Source organism: Macaca nemestrina, chromosome X (genome assembly GCF_043159975.1).
Source record: "Macaca nemestrina isolate mMacNem1 chromosome X, mMacNem.hap1, whole genome shotgun sequence".
NCBI classification, from domain to species: domain Eukaryota; kingdom Metazoa; phylum Chordata; class Mammalia; order Primates; family Cercopithecidae; genus Macaca; species Macaca nemestrina.
In genome coordinates, this window is record NC_092145.1 from 136740161 (window position 1) to 136764870 (window position 24710).

General features: G+C 43.3%; 2 protein-coding genes across 5 annotated transcripts in view; one reads left to right on the forward strand and one right to left on the reverse strand.

Moving 5' to 3' along the window:
• CXHXorf58 (chromosome X CXorf58 homolog) overlaps positions 1–6225 on the reverse strand; it is a 32553-nt gene extending 26328 nt beyond the window's left edge. For 2 of the 3 annotated variants that reach the window (XM_011735361.3, XM_011735358.3), the window contains exons 1-3: positions 5902–6225; positions 3222–3357; positions 1803–1902 (exon numbers count right to left, since the gene is read on the reverse strand). In XM_011735361.3, coding sequence (XP_011733663.1) covers positions 1803–1902; positions 3222–3337 — 216 coding nt within the window. In that variant the 5' untranslated portion in view covers positions 3338–3357; positions 5902–6225. The remainder of the gene's footprint in view (positions 1–1802; positions 1903–3221; positions 3358–5901) is intronic. The other variant, XM_011735359.3, reaches the window with a different exon arrangement.
• A 65-nt stretch (positions 6226–6290) lies between these two features.
• LOC105478233 (apolipoprotein O) overlaps positions 6291–24710 on the forward strand; it is a 75315-nt gene continuing 56895 nt past the window's right edge. Inside the window, exon 1 of one of the 2 annotated variants that reach the window (XM_011735356.3) lies at positions 6291–6536. In XM_011735356.3, the coding sequence (XP_011733658.1) occupies positions 6528–6536 (9 nt within the window). In that variant the 5' untranslated portion in view covers positions 6291–6527. The remainder of the gene's footprint in view (positions 6537–24710) is intronic. The other variant, XM_011735355.2, reaches the window with a different exon arrangement.

Below are 24710 nucleotides of genomic sequence, written 5' to 3' on the forward strand. Positions count from 1 at the left end.
TCCCAGCTATTAGGGAAGCTGAGGCAGGATAATCATTTGAACCTGGGCGGTGGAGGTTGCAGTGAGCCAAGATCATGCCACTGCACTTCAGCCTGGGCGACAGAGTGAGACTTCATCTCAAGAAAAAAAAAAAAGAGTATCACTAGTAATAGACTACTGGATTTATAGGTTGTTTTATTAGAATATTTGGTACTATACCAAGGAAGTCTCTGCTAAGGTTGCCAGAGTTGCTTTCTGGAGGAGGGGGGATATGCATTTTTTTTTTTTTGGTTTTGTTTTTCGTTCAAGTAGGATCATATTCTTCATACTGTCTGGTGCTTGCTTTTTTAACTGATGAGCTATCTTCCTTTTTCTTTCTATTGCATAATCATGTTAAAGCTGCAAAGTTTAACACTATAAAAGCAGCAACATGGCCGGGCGCGGTGGCTCAAGCCTGTAATCCCAGCACTTTGGGAGGCCGAGACGGGCGGATCACGAGGTCAGCAGATCGAGACCATCCTGGCTAACCCAGTGAAACCCCGTCTCTACTAAAAAATACAAAAAACTAGCCGGGTGAGGTGGCGGGCGCCTGTAGTCCCAGCTACTCGGGAGGCTGAGGCAGGAGAATGGTGTAAACCCGGGAGGCGGAGCTTGCAGTGAGCCGAGATCCAGCCACTGCACTCCAGCCTGGGCGACAGAGTGAGACTCCGTCTCAAAAAAAAAAAAAAATAAAAAAAACAAAAAAAAAAAAATAAAAGCAGCAACATTTATTTAACCAGCATCCTATCACTAGATATTATACAGTTTACTTCCTTTGCTGTTACAAACAATGGTGCAATCAAATTGTATATGTATTGTAGAATAGATTCTAAGAGGTAAAATTGCTGGATGAAAGGTAAGGGAACTTTTAATTCAGAGCTTTTTGAGGGGGGACAGAGTCTCACTCTGCCGCCCAGGCTGGAGTGTAGTGGCATGATCTCAGCTCACCATAACCTGTGCCTCCTGGGTTCAAGCAATTCTCCTGCCTCAGCCTCCCAAGTAGCTGTGACTACAGGTGCATGCCACCACGCCTGGCTATCTTTTTGTATTTTAGTAGAGAAAGCATTTCTCAATGTTGGCCAGACTGGTCTTGAACTCCTGGCCCTCCCTGCCTTGGCCTCCCAAAGTGCTGGGATTACAGGTGTGAGACACTGCACCTTACAGATTCGGAGTTTTTTATTGTTGGAAGAGAACTGTTTCACATTTTCAAATAAGGAATCAAATTTAAAAACAAAACAAAACAAGCAGTATATTAATTTCAGAAAAAATAATAGTCATCCACATTTCAAAAAATCCAGAAATATTCATTTAGGGATAACAGAAAAAACAATTCCAGAACTCCATGCAATATTATTAGATCCAAATAGGAGATAAAAAAAGGGCCGGGTGTGGTGGCTCAAGCCTGTAATCCCAGCATTTTGGGAGGCTGAGGCGGGAAGATCACAAGGTCAGGAGAGCGAGATCATCGTGGCTAACATGGTGATATCCCGTCTCTACTAAAAATACAAAAAATTAGCCGGGTGTGGTGGCAGGTGCCGGTAATCCCAGCTACTCAGGAGGCTGAGGCAGGAGAATCACTTGAACCCGGGAGGCAGAGGTTGCAGTGAGCCAAGATTGTGCCACTGCACTCCAGCCTGGGTGAAAGAGCGAGACTCCATCTCAAAAAAAAAAAAAAAAAAAAAAAAAAAAAGAGATAAAGAAGGTTATCTATTCGATCTTTAATTAATAGATCTTTTGGCTTGATAATTAAATCCATGAGAGAAAAAAAAAAGCAAACTACTTACCGCTGCACAAATTGCGTGTTTCAGGAGTCGAAATATCATTTTGTTTGTATGAGATAACCAAGCCCTCTGTATTATTTGAGCTGAAATGTCTTTAAGCATTCTGAGAGAAAAAAAGAGGTTAATATTTATAAAGTAGTTTTCATTTTCCTAAAACCTTAGAGAACTATCAATTTATGCTTCCTCCTCCTGTACCTCCCCATCCTCCACTCTAAGACTGACCTAATGAGGAACATTTGGATGTGGTAATTGGAAGTGGTCATTTGCAGAACCTACTCAGAATGAGGATATGAAATACTTGAGGAGATTTCCCCTGAGATTTAAAAAAAAAAGTCCTGGCTAAAACTTTATCATCAAAAGGCATATAAAATATAAATGTATCATTAAGAGGCATATATATTATAAATAAAAAGTGTGAGGAGACAAGCTCACTTCCCAAAAACATTCACGACCTGAAATGAAACATACAACTAGTTCAAGTGCTATGAAAATGGAATGGGGAATAGTCAAAGTTACAGGAGGCCCAGTTCTCTTCTGGGGATGGACGACTACACCCTAGAAAAAGAAACTTCCTTCTCTGATCTTTGTTTGAACCAGGCTCATCCAGGTCAAGTCAGAATTATTCTACTTTTGGTCATATCCCAGCACTGGCAGGTTGTAGGGGTCTCCTCCTTCATACCTTCTCACTCCGTCATTACCCCTTACAGTGCTATGTACAAAGACAGGTACTCCTGCATAATGCTACCCATTGGCTGGCAAAATGCAAGCTACAAGATATAAAGAAGAAAAGGCTAGGCCAGGTGCAGTGGCTCACGCCTGTAATCTCAGCACTTTGGGAGGCCGAGGCGGGAGGGATCACCTGAGGCCAGGAGATCGAGACCAGCCTGGCCAACATGGTGAAACCCCGTCTCTACTAAAAATATAAAAATTGACATGCATGGTGGTGCACGCCTGTAATCTCAGCTACTCGGGAGGCTGAGGCAGGAGAATTGCTTGAATCCGGCAGATGGAGGTTGCAGCGAGCCGAGATCGCACCACTGCACTCCAGCCTGGGTGACACAGCGAGACTCCATCTCAAAAAAAAGGAAAAAGCCTGAAGTATGGAGACAAACCTTTGAATCCTATCTGATGCCATTTATTAGCTGTTAACTTTCTTCAAGCCACTTACCTTCTCCCGGTTGCTACTATTTCATTTATAAAATATAAAAATTGTTTCACAAGGTTGTATCAGGATCGAGTAGATGTGTGTTAATATGCTTTGTAAATTAGAAAATGCAATTATAATTATTCAATTTGAAAGTAATTTTAAAACACAAAATCTCTGATTTACAAAACAAGAAGCATTTGAAATTATCTGGATAAGTACTGTTTGGAAACTGTACAGTTGTGGAAAATAACACAAGGCAAAATACGGGTACTTACGATAGTAATGATCTTGAATTTGGTGCATTTGCGAAACGTACTCTGCGAACTTTTCCTAAGGATTTTGTACCTGATTTCAGAATACCTTTACCTGGTACATTTGAGGAACGGTTCATTTTCCCTCCAATGAAGTAATCTGAAAGTACATAAATTAAGCCTTTGAGGTCATAATTTATACTATTACACTGTTTGGACAAGACTCAAGTGCCTTATGATTGTTGTACTAATTCTGAATCCTTTAAAAAAGAAGGCATTGGGGCCGGGCGCGGTGGCTCAAGCCTGTAATCCCAGCACTTTGGGAGGCCGAGACGGGCGGATCACGAGGTCGGGAGATCGAGACCATCCTGGCTAACACGGTGAAACCCCGTCTCTACTAAAAAAAATACAAAAAACTAGCCGGGCGAGGTGGCGGGCGCCTGTAGTCCCAGCTACTCGGGAGGCTGAGGCAGGAGAATGGCGTGAACCCGGGAGGCGGAGCTTGCAGTGAGCTGAGATCCGGCCACTGCACTCCAGCCTGGGCGACAGAGCGAGACTCCGTCTCAAAAAAAAAAAAAAAAAAAAAAGAAGGCATTGTGGATCTCTTAAAGTTGCTTACAGTTTACATTGTGTACTAAAAATATTATATGGTATATGGAAAAGACAAATAAATCTATCCACAGCCTTATAACTGGTCTGTCTCCAGTCTTTTTCTCCTCTTATTCATCTTCCACACTACACCCGGAGTTAACTTTTTAACTCAATAATTCAATCTCATCACTCCCCAGCTGTCTACCAACAAGCTCATTGAGGGCAGGAGGCATCTTGTTGACTATGGAGTCCTCAGTGCCTAGCACAGCGGAGAGTTTTTACATGTTTGTCTAAAAACGTTTTGTCCCAGTTTTATCATCAAATAGCAGTGAGACTTTGAGCAAGTCACTTAACCTCTCAGTGGTTCAGTTCCCTCCTTGGTAAAGTGAGAGGGTATACACTAAATTTCTGATTCCACCTCCAACTTTCTATTCTTTAAAGCATCCAATCTGGATGCAGTAATACTCCAATTTGGATGCAGCTCCCAAATTCTTAGTCACTGCTTGGTCTTTGTTACTAAACCAGGGGCTCGTTATCATTTCTTTTGGTGCCATGGACCCCCTAGGGACAGATCTCTTTAAAACGCATAACATGGCCGGGCGCGGTGGCTCACTCCTGTAATCCCAGCACTTTGGGAGGCCGAGACGGGCGGATCACGAGGTCAGCAGATCGAGACCACCCTGGCTAACACGGTGAAACCCCCGTCTCTACTAAAAATACAAAAACTAGCTGGGCGGGGTGGCGGGCGCCTGTAGTCTCAGCTACATGGGAGGCTGAGGCAGGAGAATGCCGTGAACCCGGGAGGCGGAGCTTGCAGTGAGTGGAGATCGTGCCACTGCACTCCAGCCTGGGCGACAGAGTGAGACTCCGTCTCAAAAAAACAAAAAACAAAAAACAAAAAACCGCATAACATACATAGGATTACAAAGTGTTCCAATTATACTGAAATCATTAAAATATTTTTTAAAACAAAATTATAGTAAATGTGTCTTAATGCATTAAATGAGCTCTAATGACTACTGTATTTTTGAAGCAGTAATGAACGTAAATATTTCAAGATCTCTGACATGACTGCAATGTAACATGAAAATATCTGTGCTTTCCATTGATGACAAAGTCATCAATGCTAATACTACTGTGGCTTGTTGTCTACACTATAATTGAAAGAAACAAAGTTCAGTTAGAGGTTAGTGAAAATGAAGTTGTCATTTTTTCCCCCATACAAGTTCGCACACCCCATGAATTAAGACCTTCTGCCCTAATTTATCAATATGTTTCACACTTTTACGTATGTGTGATGTTACACTGCTGATGCAGAGAGCCTTCTGAGTCTATTCAATATTTCTCCTTGGGGATGCCTTGGAATATACAATCCTCTTAAGAAAGAGAAAAGCAGCCCTTAACATCTGGGAGTTGGCTGGCAGTCACAGCTGGGCCTTGGTGTTACCACTGCTTCCTAACAACACCCGATCCAGAGCAAAGCTCCTGCTTCCTTGAACGTACCCCAAAATCACCGAACCAAAGCCCAAATCCTATAATAAATCTAACTCTTTTACTGAAATATGCCACTGTGTTCCTACATGTGCGTTCTCCTTGGAGCAATGAGAAACCCATTTTCTTCAACTACAGGTGTGCCCCTAGTGGTCTTTGGCTGGAGGGCAGTGGCACATCACTGCACAAATTCCAAATTTTTCCAGATGCCCGCCCGGATAGGGCTTACACTTTTTATAGGATTAGGGCAGAAATACAGAATGAAATAGGAAATACATCCTCATTATGAGACAGTGAAACAATTGTTTTGGCTAGAACACAGGTTTCAAAGGCAGACTAATGGGTTTGGATCCTAGCTTCCCACTTTCTGTGTGGTCTCGTACAAATTACTTCTATGTGCCTCAGTTTCTTCATGTATGTATTGGGAATAATAACCATGCCCACCTACTTCCGTCGTTGGAAAGATTAGATAAATGTGAATAAAGAACTTAGATCATGACTGCGCATATCAAAGTGCTGTATCAGTGCTTGTTACTCTTGTTAATAAGATAATTATTGCCATTATCATTTACTTCTACAAGTATTAAGGGACAAACATTTGATTCCCAGAGAGGAGGCTTACCGCTTGTTTCTTAAAGGGAAAAAATAAGGTCAGAGCCTTTTCCGATTAAAGGACACAGCATATTAGTTTAAATTTAAAACCTGAGAAACCTCCAGTCCACGGTTAAAACCTTTCGTAAGATAAATCCAGGCCGCCAACCGGCGGCTTCCGGCTGCGAGGCTTTCGAAGTCGCCCGAGACCCTCCAAGCGCCCTCTCCCGGCAGCCTCTGCTCACAGAAATCCCAGTCCACGCCGCTGGGCGCCCGGTCGCCGCGGCAAAGACCGTTTCCCAGCGCCGCGCGACGCCAGGCACCTCCCTCCTCGCGCCTCCGCGTACCACCCACACAGAGCCGGCGCTTTCTTGCCGCCTAGCAACCGCCGGCGCAGGGGCGGAGCCTCTTGGAGGGCGGGGTTTGCGTTCATCCGCCGCCCGGGCGCGACGCGCTGCAGCTCAGCGACGCGGCTTCTAGAACGGGGTGATTGAACTAAGCCTTCGCCGCACCGAGTTTGCAGTACGGCCGTTACCCGCACCGCGGCCCGCTTGCGGTTGGAGAAATCAAGGCCCTACCGGGCCTCCGTAGTCACCTCTCTGTAGTGGGCGTGGCCGAGGCCGGGGTGACCCTGCCGGAGCCACCGCTGCTAGCGACATGTTCAAGGTGAGAGCGTGGAGCCGGGTCACAGCTGTCACCGCCCCCTCCCGGCTGCCCGAGCCCTCCCCGCGCTCTCTTGGGGCCTCTCCGCAGGCCAGGCCCGAGGCTTTTCCCGCCACTGGGCCGGCTGCGTCCCGGCCCCGCGGTTCATTCACTGGTCTACTGTGGATGAGCGGCTGCCGGGCGGAGGCGAGAGACCCCCGGGTGGGTGGGGGCGGCCCTTTGGGTTGTGCTTTCGTGAATTAAACACTTTGAAAATGTAAAGTGCCTTCCCCCAAAGTACCCATCCCTTCGGCTGGTGCCCTCTTGGGATCGTGGGTAGGGGGAGGCCAGCTCAGGGCACTGCGGGGTTCGCGGCTTTAGTTGCCTGGCAGGGTCAGGTTTCAGAACCTGATGTGTGGATGGGGGAGGGTCATTTTAGGAGAAGCTGTGCAGGGTATGGGGGAGGCTGGGGTGGGATGGCTGGGTGACGACGAAAGCTGGAGCTTTGCTCCACTCCCCAGGGAACATTATTTAATACGGACCAGTGGACCCCCTTCCCTGCGTTTTGTGAACTCGTGTCCTTTGGGAAAAAAATAGACTTTTACAATGAAGACTTAATTTCGAAAATCTGCACTGTAGTATAAAGCCATTATTCTACTTTTTAAAAAGTAAATTATATGTATTTTGTCATAAAAAATCACAGGCTACCAGAAATTAATCTACAAAATTGAGTCTTCAAGAAGCATAGTACCCATAAAATAGTGCTAATGAAATCTCAGAATTGTAGTATTCATTTAAAAGTTTTGTTGAGCTCTGCAATGTGCTTTGGGTACGTTAATAAAGGCTGTAAAATCAACATGCATTCTGCCTTCTAGTCCTGGCATTGCCACTTTCTAGCTGTGTGACCTTGGGCAAGTCACTTACCTTCTCTGTGCCTATCTTCTTTTTTGGTGAAATTGGTGTAATAACATCTACCTCATAGGGTTGTTATAAGGAGTAAGTAAGTTGGTATGTGTAAAGCACTTGGAAAAGGCCTAGTATTTGCTCTTACTCTGTTTTCAGGCAGCTCACAGTTTAGTCAGGAAGACAGATCCTATAATCAACATTCATTTGATAAATTTGTGTATTAAACACCTGTTATGTGCTAGGAGCTCAGCTCCATTTCAGGGTTACAACAAGGAAAGATATGCTGTGGCCAGTTTAACTATATGTGTACCAACACTGTAGTAAGGTAGTGAAAAGGAGAGCAGGATCCACTTGGCTTAACCAGGGGTTCCTAACCTGGGGCCCTCAGCTCCTCAAAGGACCTGCACATAAATTTCAGGGGGTCCCTGAACTCTGATGGGGAAAAAATATAACTATTTTTAGCAATCTCCAATTGGAATTGAGCACTTCCTTTAGTTATGGGTAATGTTTCAATTATCTATTGTTGGGTAACAAATCACTGCAAACCAGTGCCTTAAAACAAGAATTGTTTCTCAAAATCTATGGGTTGGCTGGGTAGTTCTGCTGGTGGCTTGACTGAAAGTTGGCCTCACTCGCATGTCTGGGGGCTTGGTGCCCCTCCGTGTGCCTAGCTTGGACTTCCTCACTTGGTTACTGACTTCCAAGAGGGCAAGTCCCAAGGCACAAACACAGCATCATGTTTGCTGATGTCAAAACAAGTCACGCAGCCAAGTCCAGAGTTGATACAGTGGGGAACTACACAAGGTCATAGACATGAGTTGGTGCACTTCACTGGGGCCATTCATTTTACAAGCTCCTACCTTAACAAACCACAGTAGTATTAGCAGTACCTGTTACCAGTGGAAGTCACAGTATCAGTACAAGTCACAGACATTTTCATATCACATTACAGTTGTTGCAGATCTCAAAATATCATTTATGCTCATTACTACTTCAGAACTATGGTAGTTAATAAGACTCACTGCTAGATCTTTTTGTTTAGTGGGCTAGTAAAGAAGCACATACTGTTTATATCAGATATTTGTGTTTAAAAAATAAGATTATTTCAATATAGTTGGCACTTTTTTGTATGCAATTAGAGGCATCATTTTGAGAAGGGGTCTATAGGTCTCACCGACGGCCAAAGAGGTCCATGGCACAGCAAAAGGTAAAGAACCCCTGGGGACTTCAGAGAAGGCTTCACAGACGGGACACTTAAATTTAGTTTTGAGACAGGTAGGAGTTCTTCAGGTAAATGAGCGGGGGAACATCAGTGGTATTCCATTGGGGGAAGTGCTGGAAACTCAGTTTTGATGTGTCAAGGGAAAGATACAGTGAGCTGAGATGATTATTATTGTTATCATTATTTTTTTCAGACAGAGTCTGGCCCTGTTGCCCGGGCTGGAGTGCAGTGGTGCGATCTCGGCTCACTGCAACCTCCGCCTCCCGGGTTCAAGTGATTCTCCTGTCTCAGCCTCCCCAGTAGCTAGGATTACAGGCGCCTGCCACCACACCCAGCTAATTTTTTTGCATTTTTAGTAAAGATGGGGTTTCACCATGTTGGCCAGGCTGGTCTCGATCTCCAAACTCCTGATCTCGTGATTCGCCCGCCTCAGCCTCCCAAAGTGTTGGGATTACAGGTGTGACCCACCGCGCCTGACTGAACTGAGATTATTTCAGGTGAACGTGCACTTTGAGTAGAAAAGTAGAAAGATCACAACAAACCTTGGAGGACACCAAAATATAAGGAGTAGGCAGAGGAAAGGGGGAGGCCAGACTTGAGAAGTAGCAGTAGAAGCAGAAAAGAGTGATGTTTAGAAAATCGAGAGAGAAAAGTTTCAAGGAAAAATGGCTATATTAGGATACTTTCAGCTGGGAAAACCCAATTGCTTAAATAGTAAGGAAAATTCTCTCACAAAGTCCAGAGGAAGAATGGATTCCAGGTTCTGATTCGGTTGGTCAACAGTGTCATCAAGGACCCATCTCTTCTTGGCTTTCCACAGTCAGGTTGGTTTCCTTTAGGGTTGCAAAATGACTATCAGTAGCATACACACTTTCTCATTCTCTAGAGCAAGAGGAGGAGAGAGAAAAAACTCCCACAATTGGTCCTTCAGTCTGATTGGACCAACTTAGGTCAGTTGTCTGACCCTATAACAGTTGTCAGAGGAATGACATGATCTTATTGGCTTAGACTAAACAGGATCAACCCAGGGTGGTATCACTTAATCACAGGGGAGAGGAATGCATTCATGAACACAATGGAGTTCTTTTAGGAAGGAAGAGGGAGAATAGAGATTGGATATGCAACCAACAATGTCCATGACGGAGATATAAGCTAGATGAGATATGAGTTAGTTAGATATCATGAGGTGTGTTCGTTTGGGCACTTTGGAAAGCTTTCATGATCCTTAAACTTTAGGTTTATTGATTGAAGTGAAGGGTAGATTAACCTGGGTTGGTGACTGAGGGCTGAGTAAATGGACACTATGGTGGTTGATAAGCTTGACTGTCAAGGAAAGGAGAGAGAATTTGGTAACTAGAAGGATATGTTCAGTCAAGATTCTAGAGAGAATACCTCAGCTTTGCAAGGAAGAGAGATTCCCACCCGACAGATGGAAGGAAAAGAAAGGTGCGAGGGATTGTAGACCAGTGGTTCTCTATAGAATGGTATGACTATACAGAATGGTACATTTTGGAAACTTGTGGGATTGTTCTTTTTTTTTTTTTTTTGAGACGGAGTCTCACTCTGTTGCCTAGGCTGGAGTGCAGTGGTGCGATCTTGGCTCACTGCAACCTCCACATCCCGGGTTCACGCCATTCTCCTGCCTCAGCTTCCCGAGTAGCTGGGACTATAGGCGTCCGCCACCACGCCCGGCTAATTTTTTGTATTTTTAGTAGAGATGGGGTTTCACTGTGTTAGCCAGGATGGTCTCGATCTCCTGACCTCATGATCCGCCCGCCTCAGCCTCCCAAAGTGCTGGGATTACAGGCGTGAGCCACTGTGCCCAGCCCTCTTTTTTTTTTTTTTTTTTAACGTTACAAAAATTATAGCTGGAAATGGGGTTGTTCTTTATGTCTTTAGTTGTGTTGAACATTTACATACTGAAATATAATTCACATAAATCTTTCCTTTTTATTCACCTTTATGCTACCATCATACTATACTGATTTACATTTTGGACTTATGCATGTAACTTAGTGATGAATTTTATTTCAGGATACCAAAAGAGTGTCACAAAATATTTGTCATAAAATGGTGATGTTAGGTCTAGTAGTTGAGAACCAGTACTTGTCAAACTTTAACGGGCATGTGACTCTTGTTAAAATGGATTCCAATTCAGTAGGTCTGGTATGTGGCCTCAGATTCTCCATTTTTTTTTTTTCCGAGATGGAATCTCGCTCTATCACCCAGGCGGGAGTGCAGTGGTGCAGTTTCTGCTCATTGCAACCTCTGCCTCCCGGTTCAAGCAATTCTCCTGCCTCAACCTCCTGAGTAGCTGGGATTGACAGGCACACGCCATCATGTCTGGCTAATTTTTTGTATTTTTAGTAGAGACGAGGTTTCACCAGGCTGGCCAGGCTGGTCTCAAACTCCTGACCTTGTGATCTGCCTGCCTCGGCCTCCCACCATGCTGGGATTACAGACGTGAGCCACCGCACCAGGCCAGATTCTCCATTTTTTGACTAGCTCCGGGTTCTGTAGTTTTCGTTGGTCCCCTTTGAATAGCAAGAATGGAGGCAAATCAGTAGATGAATGGTTCTTGTGTTTTCAAGATGGATGGTTTTATGAACGTGGTGGGATTTGGGACTGGCACTGACCAAGGAACAAAAAGATAGGCCAGACCCTTTGAGGGCTCTACTGAGAGCGCTCCTCCTGCATGTTTGTGCAGACTGGGGGTGGAGTGAACGGTAGGATTGATCGGGATTTGGGAGTTAACAGCTTGGGTCAACTATAACTGGAGGGCAAAGGAGTTAATAGTATAGGTGTTGGTAGTAAAAGTACAATGGTGGTACAAGTACAATGTGTCTGACTAGTTATGTGCATATTAAGTACACACTGTACTTAAAATATATACTGTAATGTTTTGATATAGTTATTCATCTTCAGGTCACTAGGGGGCATTGGTGGATTAAAAAACACATTTGAAAAGCTGCCCAGTATTCGCATTCCATTGTAGGAAGCAGCTTATCCTTGTGCTGCTGCAGGAGTTTGAATATTGGATACATATACCCAGATTCACGTTATTAGATTTCCTTCATTATACAGATTTTATCCTAGTCCAACTATGGGCTGGGCATCATGCTGGACTCTGGTGGGTACAAGTGAAAAGACCCAGTTCTTATCTAGGAGAGAGGTCCCAAATCTGGCCACACATCAGAATTATTCAAGGAGACAGTTTCGAAGCCCCTGCCCATGGTTCTGACTGACTTTTTAGGTGGAGTCCAGGAACCACTAGTTTTGAAAAAGCCCCCCAAGGTGATTATGAAACTTTCATTTCAGAAGCTTACAATGCAGTTACCAGCACAGACATTAAAGGTCCATTACGATGCAGTGGGTTTCAACCTTGACCTTGGCATGTTAGAGCCACCTGGGGAGCTTTTAAAAGTCCCAATGCCCAGTCTAGAACCTATACCAATGACATCAGAAATCTCTAGGGGTAGGATTAGGCATCTAGTTTTTGGAGCAAGCAGCCAGCCTTGAGAACTACTGGCTTAGAGAAAGGGAAGAGCAACAGCAGGGGGCATCAGAAGGCTTTATAGAGAACATGCCTATGCTGACCTTTGGAGCTAGGCAGACAAGGTTGAAAGGGCCTTCCAAACAGAGAAGAAAAGCGCATGCAAGGACACAGAAGTGTGAGAGAGTTCAGAACAATGTTAAGACCTTGGGCTTCATTGTGTTCCTTGTGAGAGATACTAAAGTTTTCTGTAGCTGCTTCCTCATTTGTAAAACAAGGATGAGATGCTTACCAACCTCAAATTATTGCGTGGATTAAATTCATTCCTACCCAAAGCTTAGAACAATGCTTGACTCAAAGTAAGGGCTCAGGAAATGTGAGCTGTTACTTTTAGTTGGCATCTTGTAAGAGGCTGCTAACATAGTGTTACGGTAGTGCACAGTCTTGGGGCTCTCCAAAAGTATTTTTTATTTCAAAACTGGTAGTCAGTTGGATGTGGCAGATGAGGGAGAAGGATAAATTGAGGATTCTGCCCAGGCTTTTGACTTTTGACTGTGGGAACTATTCATTGAGGTGGGAAAGTGGAAGAAGGTTGAGTTTGGTTTGAAGGGGAGGTGACGGTTTGGTTTTGAGCGGGTTGGGCTTGTTGAAATATCTGGGCATTGGGAGGGGGAAATCAGTTGACGTAGAACCCAAGGGTATGGACTTTTCCTGCCTCAGACGTGGACTGGAAATTGGGAAATCGTCAGCTGCTAACTGAAGCCTCCAGGGCAAGAAGGTGGCCTAGTGAAAACTGGTCTGTGTCACTTCCTTCCTCAAGGACAAGTAATGTGACCTGTACTCAGAGCTCACCACACTGAGGAGCCTGAGTGAACATGTCCATGGCTATAAGGCGTTATTACCTCACACATTCTTTGTGGCTTAGTGTAATACTTACATTGCCTGTCTTCCTGAAATTAATTTTCTTACCATGTTACTAGTATGTTACTAGTACAAACTGAGGGAGAATTACAATGCTAAATGGAAAAGGAAAATCATCTGTAAATTGGAAGAGTAATGTAACTTTTATACTTGAACATTATTTTAAAAGCCACATATTTGGAAAGATAATAAAGGTTTTTTTCCCTAACAGTTTAAGCATCTTCAAGGGAATTCTTGAGGAATTATAGTAACTACATTTTTACTCACACAAATACATTTTTTATGTACAGAATTAATTGGTTGTTTCTTTTTTCTTTCTTACCTTTCAAAGAAGTTAGACAGTAGATCACAGAGACAAAGAAAAAACTGCTCTGTAGCTCTGGATGCGATCTTTTCAGCCTCAGGTTCTAGTTGTGTTTCTGGCTGAGCGCCCTTGTTGAGATTTCTTTTCTTTTTTTTTTTTTTTGCACCAGAGTCTTGCCCTGTCACCCAGGCTGGAGTGCAGTGGCGCAGTCTTGGCTCACCGCACCCTCCGACTCCTGGGTTCAAGCCGTTCTCCTGCCTCAGCCTCCCAGGTAGCTGGGACTACAGGCATGCACCACCACGCCTGGCTAGTTTTTGTATTTTTATTAGAGATGGGGTTTCACCATGTTGGCCAGACTGGTCTCGAACTCCTGACCTTAAGTGATCTGCCCTCCTTGGCCTCCCAGAGTGCTGGGATTACAGGCATGAGCCACCACGCCCGGCCCGTTGAGATTTCTTAATCTCTCAGTGTCCTCTGATCATGATCCTGTGGGGATAGTGTTATGTCCCTCCGTATCTCACAGGGTTGTTGGGAGATTCAAATGAGATGATACGTGAAAAGAACTGTGAACTACAAAGTACTATATCAGTGTAAGGTGTTTTCTGTTCCTCTTGTATCACATTTGTCCACTGAAGTGATCTATGCTTGCAGGTTAGCACTCTGGACTTAACAACTCTAAAAAGTGAATTAACTTGGGTTATTTCACTTATCATTTGGAAATGAATTCTGCTCAGGACACTGTAGCATTCTTCTATCTACTTCTAAAATGCAGATAGCCTCACAGTTGTAACTAACAGTGGAAGAGGAGAAAGAAGAGGTAAAACGATACATTAAAAAAATGGGGAGATTAGAGACACAGTGGAGGAAAAAAGTAGATAATGTACCAGACATTTATGATAAATGAATTGATTACCCCATGAGGCGTGTTGATGTTTATAGACTTTTATGACATAAAGGTTTAATTTATAATCTACATGTATATGTGTTCTACACCCATGTCCTTTCTAGGCTAGACTGGGACTTCTTAGAGGCTAGGAAATGAACTTTCATGTTTGTTTGTATTGTACATTTAAAATTAGATATATAAATGCAAGTTATTAGGTATATAATAAATCTCAATAGCAAAGATATCTGTTTCAAAAAGTTTAGACTTATTTTTAATACGACAAGAAAGTACTAAAAGATCTTTAAAATAAAGGAATTTTTAGAGTGTATCAGTTGATTTTCCCCACTAATGCTTAAGTGGAATTTTACAGTTAGTTCATATAGCATGAAACTTTATATATTTTCAGGGGCAAAAAAATCCTAGTCTGAAGATATATTTTAGAATTTGGAAGTTATTTATTTTTCACTTTTGCTGAGTTTTTCCTAATTTTTGTATGGCCTCGTGCCAGTTTTGTTAGAAAATTTAATCAGTGCCAATTTCTTAATGTGGTAGGTTTTTAAACTTATTTTCGGTGTTCACTAAAACTTGGAGAAGCAGGAATGTAGGGCAAGGGTCGTAGAGTTTTCAGTATGCTGAAAGCCTATAACTTTGATTGTTGAGCTATATTTTCCTGATACAGCTTTATGCATTATGGATAGTATAGTTGAATTTTGAGTGAATATTGTTTTAAAGGCACTTTAAGTACAGTTACCCTTTGTCTTCCTATTTCTGGCTGTTTGAAGCAATGCAGAGTGTTTTATTCAAAGCCCACACTGGCTCCCGCTTAAGGACTTCTTTGTTTGGTTCCATGAGGATGAGGAGCCCCCTCTGTGGTAGCTAGAGATAGATCCACAAGTACATGTTCATTGCCTTAGTGTGGAGGAATTCCCAGTAGTTTTTTTTTCAGATATGTCTATTCCTTCTTCTGAACAGTCTTTTAAAATAGGATATATGAAACTAACTAATAAAGGTTCTTTTTTCTCTTCCCCCATTCCACAAACTTCAGTCCTTGTGAACTAGCCTGTTTTTCTTTGTGCTTGCTGAAATGAGTCTCCTCTCCTATTAGAGGTGCTGATTCATGTGACATGGGTTAGACTGGTGAGTGAGTAAGTAAGCAAAAAGTGATTATGAGGGCTCCAAGAAGTTTCCTAAATTGTCTGTTAATGGTTTACCTCACTTGGCAGATAGAACTGAGCCTGTTTGTGGAGTCACACCATCTGGGAGTCCTGTTGAAGTTGCTGGGTATAGTCCAAACATTTACTTTCCTTGTTTTTGTTCCTTATTTTTGCAGATTTTCATTATGAGGTCAGATGGTCATCAGCCAAATTGAGTCTTGTATGTGATTTTTTTTTTTTTTTTTTCAAAAAAGGCTTACAGTTTTCCTTAAAGAAGAAGCATGCACATGAGTAACTGAGATGAAGTTGAAGGCAGTTTTTATTAGTGAGTTCAGAGTTCTCTGTGCACATGGTGGGCTGTTAAGATATGAAACCTGGGTCAAGGCCCAACGTGGTGGCTCACACCTGTAATCCCAGCACTTTGGGAGGCTGAGGCAGGAGAATTCCTTGAGCCCAGGAGTTCGAGGCCAGCCTGGGCAACTTGGTTAAACCCCGTCTCTACAAACAATGCAAAAATTAGCTGGGTGTGGTGGCGCCTGCCTGTAGTCCCAGCTACTCAAGAGGCTGAGATGGGAGGATCACTTGAGCCCAGGAGGTTGAGGCTGCAGTGAGCTGTGATCGTGCCACTGCATTCCAGCCTGAGTGACAGAACGAGACCCTATCCCCCCCCGCAAAAAAAAGAGATATGAAACCTGTGTCTAGATAGAGTTTTGTTTTGAGAGTCGTATGTCTAGATAGAAACCTGTGTCTAGATAGATTTTTTTTGTTTTTTGAGACAGAGCCATGTGTCTAGATAGATTTTTTTTTTTTTTTTTTTTGAGACAGAGTCATGCTCTGTCGCCCAGGCTGGAGTGCAGTGGTGCAATCTTAGCTCACTGCAACGTCCACCTCCCAGGCTCAAGCAATCCTACCTCAACCTCCTGGGTAGCTGGGACTATAGGCACGTGCCACCATGCCCAGATAATTTTTTGTATTTTTTGTAGAGAAGGGGTTTCACCTTCAGCCTGTTGCCCAGGCTAGTCTTGAACTCCTGGGCTCAAAGGATCTGCCTGCCTCGGCCTCCCAAAGTGCTGGGATTACAGGTGTGAGCCAGCATACCCAGCCCAGATAGATTTTACTTTGACAGAATAGCTCTCCTATTAAATGATGTACATTTTATTAGTTGCTTGAAAACATAGATGCATTAGAAAAGCTAAACTTGAAGTAAATGTTCCCTTATGATTTTTTTCTCCCTATGTTCCCTTAATTCAGAAAAGATTGAGTGGATCCCAGGATGCCATTCTAATAGAGAAAAAAGCATATATATGTAGGAGTCTTAGGTAGCAGTAAATTTCTGTCTGGATGAGGAAGTTCAAAATAAATTCTGAACCTGATAAATTACATATTATCTGTGTTCCAAGTCTTTGAAACCAGTATAGCCCAACTGGATGACTCAAAACCTGCCTAAATGAACAATTATCTCACTCTTTGGCCCTGAGGTTTTCTTCCCGTTTATCACACAAGTTTATTATTTTTCTACATGAATTTTATAAAATCTAATCGCTATTTTTAAAGACTAGAAAATGAAACAATTGCAGATGAGACATTTTGTTTGCTTTGCTGACCTAATTTTGTGGTGAATTCTACCCTCCAAAGATAAGATAAAACTCGGTTTTCTGTGAGAAAAAGATAATATTAGTCTCGAAAACAGTCTCATTTTTTTCTTTGCTTATCTCTTTAGATTGTAGTCTGTTTATAGTGGGTGAGAAAGAACTAGGAAATACCAATTACTGTAGTACAGAACTAAAGAATTAAAAATTTCTCATAAAATAGTTCTACATTTGCCCCAGCAGGAAGAGTTTTTTTATATTGTTTAAAGTCTGAACTTTACTGGGCATGGTGGTTCACACCTGTAATCCCAGCGCTTTGGGAGGCCAAGGCAGGAGGATTGCTTGAGGCCAGGAGTTCGAGACCAGCCTGGGAAATGTAGTGAGACCCCCATCTCTACCAAAAAAAAAGAAAAGAAAAAAATAGCCGAGTGTGCTCCATTGCACCCATGGTCCTAGGTATTTGAGAGGTTGAAGCAGAAGGATTAGGTGAGCCCAGGAGTTCAAGGCCACGGTGAGCTGTGATTATACCACTGCACTCCAGCCTGAGTGACAAAGGGGGATAAATTATTGGCTTTATAACCTCCTTTGCTGTGAAACAGATCAAAATGATTATGGCTTTTATTGTTATTGTTAAGTATGAGTGCTCTCAAATTTTACATTCAAATGAATGCATCAAAACAGTTGTTTTGAGAGGATAGATTTAATTATACTGTCAATATATTTATTCCAAAAATTCTATTACTGATCAAAGCATTTTTGCTCTTCCTCGTTTGGAATTATCTTCAAACTTTGTGGCAAGCTCTTTAGAATATTCTCAGGAGCAAGCCATTTTTGTTCTTTGCATGTTACAAAACAAATCAATGTTTTTTTGTAAAAACTTTAGGAAATACAGATAATATTAAGAATTACCTTTAATATCACCACCTATAGACAGCCACTGTTAACATCTTTTTTGTTGTTGTTGTTGAGACGGAGTCTCACTCTGTTGCCCAGGCTGGAGTGCAGTGGCATGATCTTGGCTCACTGCAACCTTCGCCTCCCGGGTTCAAGTGATTCTCTTGCCTCAGCCTCCTGAGTAGCTGGGGTTACAGGCGCGTGCCACCATGTCCAGCTAATTTTTGTGTTTTTAGTAGAGACAGGGTTTCACCGTGTTGGTCATGCTGGTCTCGAACTCCTGACCTCGTGGTCTGCCCACCTCAGCCTCCCAAAGTGCTGGGATTACAGGCGTGAGCCACCGCACCCGACCCTAACATCTTTTTAGACTCCATTCTGGACATATTCAAATATACCCTTGGTATGACATTTTCAAAAAACTCAGTGGAATAATACTACAAGTCCCCTTCCCCCCCCCCTTTTTTTTTTTAAAACAAATGCCATTTTTTTTTCTTTTTTTCTTTTTTTTTTGTAGAATGAGATAATCTTATTATTGATCAAGTTTACATAAAGCTTGATTCTTTACCACCACCACTACAGAAAGAAAAGCTTATGTTGGACACTATGTTTAATTGGGAGATGTAGAAAAGATTCAAGTAGAGATTGTTTTAATGATGACTAATACTGTAATTTTTTTTTTCTATTTTACTTTAAGTCCTGGGATACATGTGCAGAATGTGCAGGTTTGTTACATAGGTATACATGTGCCATGTTGGTTTGCTGCACCTATCAACCTGTCATCTAGGTTTTAAGCCCTGCATGCATTAGGTAATTGTCCCAATGGTCTCCCTCCTCTTGCCCTCCACCCCCTGATAGGCCTCGGTGTGTGATGTTCCCTTCCATGTGTTATCACTGTTCAACTCCCACTTATGAGTGAGAACATGTGGTGTTTGGTTTTCTGTTCCTGTGTCAGTTTGCTGAGAATGATGGCTTCCAGGATCATCCATGTCCCTGCAAAGAACTCACTCTCTTTTATGGCTGCATAGTATTCCATGGTGTATATGTGCCACATTTTCTTTATCCAGTCTATCATTGGTAGGCATTTGGGTTGCTTCCAAGTTTTTGCTATTGTAAATAGTGCTGCAATAAACATACGTGTACAGATGCCATTTTCTAATCTTTGTGTGTGTGTGTGGAGATAGTGATTCTTTTTTTTTTTTTTTTTTGAGGCAGAGTCTCACTTCGTTGCCCAGGCAGGAATGCAGTGACACGATCTCGGCTCACTGCAGCCTTTTGCCTCCTGGGTTCAAGCGATTCTCCTGCCTCAGCCTCCTGAGTAGCTGGGGCTACAGGAGCCCACCGCCATGCCCGGCTAATTTTTGTATTTTTAGTAGAGACAGGGTTTCACTATGTTGGCCAGGCTTGTCTCAAACTCCTGACCTCAGGTGATCTGGCTGCGTTGGCCTCCCAAAGTGCTGGGATTACAGGCCTGAGCCACTGCATCCGGCCCATTTTCTATTCTTTACCAGTCTTATTTAAAATTGAGAGTGGTTGGCCGGGCGCGGTGGCTCAAGCCTGTAATCCCAGCACTTTGGGAGGCCGAGACGGGCGGATCACGAGGTCAGGAGATCGAGACCATCCTGGCTAACACGGTGAAACCCCGTCTCTACTAAAAAAATACAAAAAACTAGCCGGGCGAGGTGACGGGTGCCTGTAGTCCCAGCTACTTGGGAGGCTGAGGCAGGAGAATGGCGTAAACCCGGGAGGCGGAGCTTGCAGTGAGCTGAGATCCGGCCACTGTACTCCAGCCCCGGCGACAAAAAAAATAAATAAATAAAATAAAATAAAATAAAATAAAATTGAGAGTGGTTTTCTTTACTTTTTTTTTTTTTTAAGATGGAGTTTCACTCTTGTTGCCCAAGCTGGAGTGCAGTGGCGTGATCTCGGCTCACTGCAACCTCCGCCTCCAGGGTTCAAGCAATTCTCCTGCCTCAGCTTCCTGAGTAGCTGGGATTACAGGCACACGCCACCATGCCTGGCTAATTTTTTCTATTTTGAGTAGAAACGGGGTTTCACCATGTTAGCCTGGCTACTCTCAAACTCCTGACCTCAGGTGATCTACCCACCTTGGCTTCCCAAAGTGCTGGGATTACAGGTGTGAGCCACTGCGCCTGGCCGAGACTGATTGTCTTTTAGGCTTAAAATGTGATCTGAAGGCATTTAGAAATGGAAGCCATATGATTACATATTAAAAGTAAATTTTGGTTGAGTGTGGTGGCTCATGTCTGTAATCCCAGCACTTTGGGAAGCCAAGGTGGGTGAATCACCTGAGGTCAGGAGTTCAAGACCAGCCTGACCAACATGGCAAAACCCCATCTCTACTAAAAATACAAAAATTAGCCAGGCATGGTGACGTGTGCCTGTCATCCCAGCTACTTGGGAGGCTGAGGTAGGAGAATCACTTAAACCCGGGAGGCGGAGGTGGCAGTGAGACGAGATCACACCACTGCACTCCAGCCTGGGTGACAGGGCGAGACTCTGTCTCAAAAAATAATAATAATAATAATTTTAAAAAATAAATTTCACTTATGAAATTTATATAAATAGTTGCAATAAATTCCGACTCCACATATGATTTATCAAGGTAACTGCTTTGAAAAGAAAACGTCTATTTTTTTTTTTTTTTTTTTTGAGACAGAGTCTTGCTCTGTCGCCCAGGCTGGGGTGCAGTGGCCGGATCTCAGCTCACTGCAAGCTCCGCCTCCCGGGTTTAGACCATTCTCCTGCCTCAGCCTCCCGAGTAGCTGGGACTACAGGCGCCCGCCACCTCGCCCGGCTAGTTTTTTGTATTTTTTAGTAGAGACGGGGTTTCACCGTGTTAGCCAGGATGGTCTCGATCTCCTGACCTCGTGATCCGCCCGTCTCAGCCTCCCAAAGTGCTGGGATTACAGGCTTGAGCCACCGCGCCCGGCCACGTCTATTTTTTTTTAAATGTTATAAGTAATACTGAAATACCTTTTCCTTGTAAAAAGTCAAAATAGTGCAGTTGATTAGGTTGCTATTGTCTGCCTCCTGCCAGCCCCCTTCCCAGAGAAAGCCTCTGTTCTGTTTGGTGTGTGACCCTCCAGATTAGAAAGGATTGCTGGCCGAGCCTGGTGGCTCATGCCTATAATCCTAGCACTTTGGAAAGCTGAGGCGGGCAGATCACCAGAGGTCAGAAGTTCGAGACCAGGCTGGCCAACATGGAGAAACCCTGTCTCTACTGAAAATACAAAAAAAAATTAGCTGGGCGTGGTGGCGGGCACCTATTATTCCTGCTACTCAGGAGGCTGGAGAATCACTTGAACCCAGGAGGCGGAGGTTGCAGTGAGCCGAGATTGCGGCACTGCACTCCAGCCTGGGTGGCAAGAGTGAAACTCTGTCTCAAAAAATAAAAAATATAAAAATAAAATAAGAGATTGCTGTATAAAATGTAAGTACTGTCCTGAATGCTCCTTATGGAGGAGAGTATTCTATATTCTTTTGACGTTTCAAGAATTATGGACTCATTTTATTTCTCCTGATTTTTATTTATTTTTATTTATTTATTTTGAGATGGAGTCTCCCTCTGTCACCCAGGCTGGAGTGCAGTGGCATGATCTCAGCTCACTGCAAGCTCCACCTCCCAGGTTCACGCCATTCTCCTGCCTCAGCCTCCCGAGTAGCTGGGACTACGGGCACCTGCCACCATGCCCTGCTAATTTTTTGTATTTTTAGTAGAGACGGGGTTTCACCGTGTTAGGATGGTCTTGATCTCCTGACCTTGTAATCCGCCCGCCTCAGCAAATCCCAGCACTTTGGGAGACCAAGGCAGGCAGATCACCTGAGGTCAGGAGTTTGAGACCACCAGCCTAGCCAACATGGTGAAACCCTGTCTCTACTAAAAATACAAAAAAACTAGCCGGGCATGGTGGCAGGCACCTGTAATGCCAGCTACTTGGGAGGCTGAGGCAGGAGAATTGCTTGAACCCGGGAGATGGAGGTTGCAGTGAGCGGAAATCATGCCACTGCACTCCTGGCTGGGTGACAGTGCGAGACTCCATCTCAAAAAAAAAAAAAAAAGAAAAATTGGTGTGGTGGCGGCCACCTGTAATCCTAGCTACTTGGGAGGCTGAGGCAGGAGAATTGCTTGAATCCCAGGGGGGCAGAGGTTGCAGTGAGCTGAGATCACGCCACTTCACTCCAGCTTGGGCGAAAGAGCAAAACTTTGTCTCAACAAAAATTTTTTTTTTTTTCATTCTTTATCATTGAAGAGTTGCTTTTATGTTGTCCTTTGTGTGTCTTGTAGGATCATTAAATAAGGTAGACAATCTCAGGAAAACAGGTTTTGGAGAAAGATAGTTGAAAACATAATGTCATACATTTTAAATATATAAATTTAAACTATATATAGAAATACATAAACTATATTATATATACTTAAACTATATATATATTTAAACTATTTTTAAGTATATATGTATATATAAGTATGTATAGACACATCGTTTATATACATATATAAACTTGGTAGAAGGGTAAGGTAGTGTAAGTATATACTTATATATAGAGAGTTTAAATTATATATATGGAAAATATAAAAGAAATAATATATTCCATCACTTCAAAAAAAAAAAGGTCACCTTTGGATATAGTGTGTTTGAAGTAGCAGTTGAAAAGCCTGGTAACATGTCCATCAGGGAGTTAGAAACACAAGAAACACACAAGCCTGAGGCTTAGGGAGAGGCCCAGGCTAGGGATACTGATATGAGCATCAGTAGCATATGGGTGGGAGTTAAAGACTTAGATTTTGGCCAGGCGCGGTGGCTCATGCCTATAATCCCAGCACTTTGGGAGGCCGAGGCACAGTGGATCACTTGAGTCCAGGAGTCTGAGACCAGCCTGGCCAACATGGCGAAACCCCGTCTCTGCTAAAAACACAAAAATTAACTGGGCGTGGTGGCGGGTGCCTGTAATCCCAGCTACTTGGGAGGCTGAAGCATGAGGATACCTTGAACCCGGGAGGTGGAGATTGTAGTGAGCCGAGATCGTGCCACTGGACTCCCGTCTGGGTGACAGAGCGGAGACTCTGTCTGAAAGAAAAAAAAAAAAAAAGAATTAGATTTCAGTGAAATTGCCCTGGAGTGAGAAGAGGAGAGAGTTAAAGACTACTCCATGACTCATCAACCTTGAAGAGCTATGCAGAGGAAGAGAAGGCCCAAAAGGGGAGGAGAGTACCTAGAAAGCTTCTAGAATAGGGGTAGGGTAGAATCCTGTAAGCCGAAGAAAGGGTTTGAAGATGTAGGACATCTGTAGGATACCAGATGTCCATTGGGGTTTAGCAACTGGGAGGCCATTGGTGGCCTTGGGAAGAAAGGTTTTAGGTGTATTGAGTAGTAAAGGGAGGAGGAGATAAAAATTGAGAAAGCAAACAGAGTCTGTCTTTTTGACTTTGTGCTTAAATGTGTATGCTCCTCAGCTTGTGGTGGGGTTGCATCTGATAAACCTATCATAAGTTGAAAATACCATTAAGTCAGAAATGCATTTAACACACCTAACCTACCAAACATCATAATTTAGCCTACCCTCCCTTAAATGTACTCAGAACACTTCCAGTAGCCCACAGTTGGGCAGAACCATCTAACACAAAGCCTATTTTATAATAAACTATTGAATGTTTCATGTACATTATTGAATACTGTACTGAAAGTGAAAAGCAGAATGGTTACATGGGTACTCAAAGTGCGATTTCTACGGAATGCGTATCGCTTCTGCACCATCATAAGGTTGAACCATTTGTAAGTCGGAGACCATTTGTATAACATACATATAGGGAAGTAAACGGGTCATAAGTGAATTTTTACAAACTAAACATACTAGCACTCTAGAAGCTCTTCTCATGGCCCTTCTAGTCACTCCCCGGCTTGCTAAGGGTATCCACTATTCTGCCTTCTAACCATAGTCTACTTTTAAAATAATTTGTCAATGGAGGTTGGTAGAAGGGTAAGGTAGTAGTTAGAGAGGGAATTAGGGGTGGAAGGTATTTGTTGTGTTTTGTTTAGATGGGAGAGATTTTCTTGAATGTAAATAAATGTCATAATTTCTCTAGTGGGTGACCAGTCACTCTGTTTCTTTTTATGTTTAGGACAGTTTTCATTTTATACTTTCAAATGTTTTTAAAAGTATGTTTGAGTACTTACACAAACTTAAGTTGAATAACTGTTCTTTAAGCATATGTTTGTGGAATAGTGGTTTTCAAAACTTTGCTTATCTTGGGAATAGATTCTTGGGCTCCTCTTAGATTCGCTGAGTCAGACACTCTGGGGGAAGGTGTTAGAGTCTATGCTTTTAAAAAACTCCCCAGGTGGGCCGGGCGCGGTGGCTCACGCCTATAATCCCAGCACTTTGGGAGGCCGAGGTGGGTGGATCACGAGGTCAGGAGATCAAAACCATCCTGGCTAACACGGTGAAAACCGGTCTCTACTAAAAATAGAAAACATTAGCCGGGCGTGGTGATGGGTGCCTGTAGACCCAGCTACTGGGGAGGCTGAGGCAGGAGAATGGCAGGAACCCAAGAGGTGGAGCTTGCAGTGAGCCGAGATCGTGCCACTGCACTCCAGCCTGGGCGAGAGAGTGAGACTCCGTCTCAAAGAAAAAAAAAAAATCCCCAGGTAATTCTGAAACCTCTTGTGTACACAGGCCTGCAAAGGCCTTCTATCATGAAGCTGGCATATATTATAAATGGAAGTTTAATAAGATAATAGTTCTGTAAGTGTGGGAGAAAAGAGTCACCCTTTTTTTAAATGAGAGAGACTATACACTAGATTCTCTA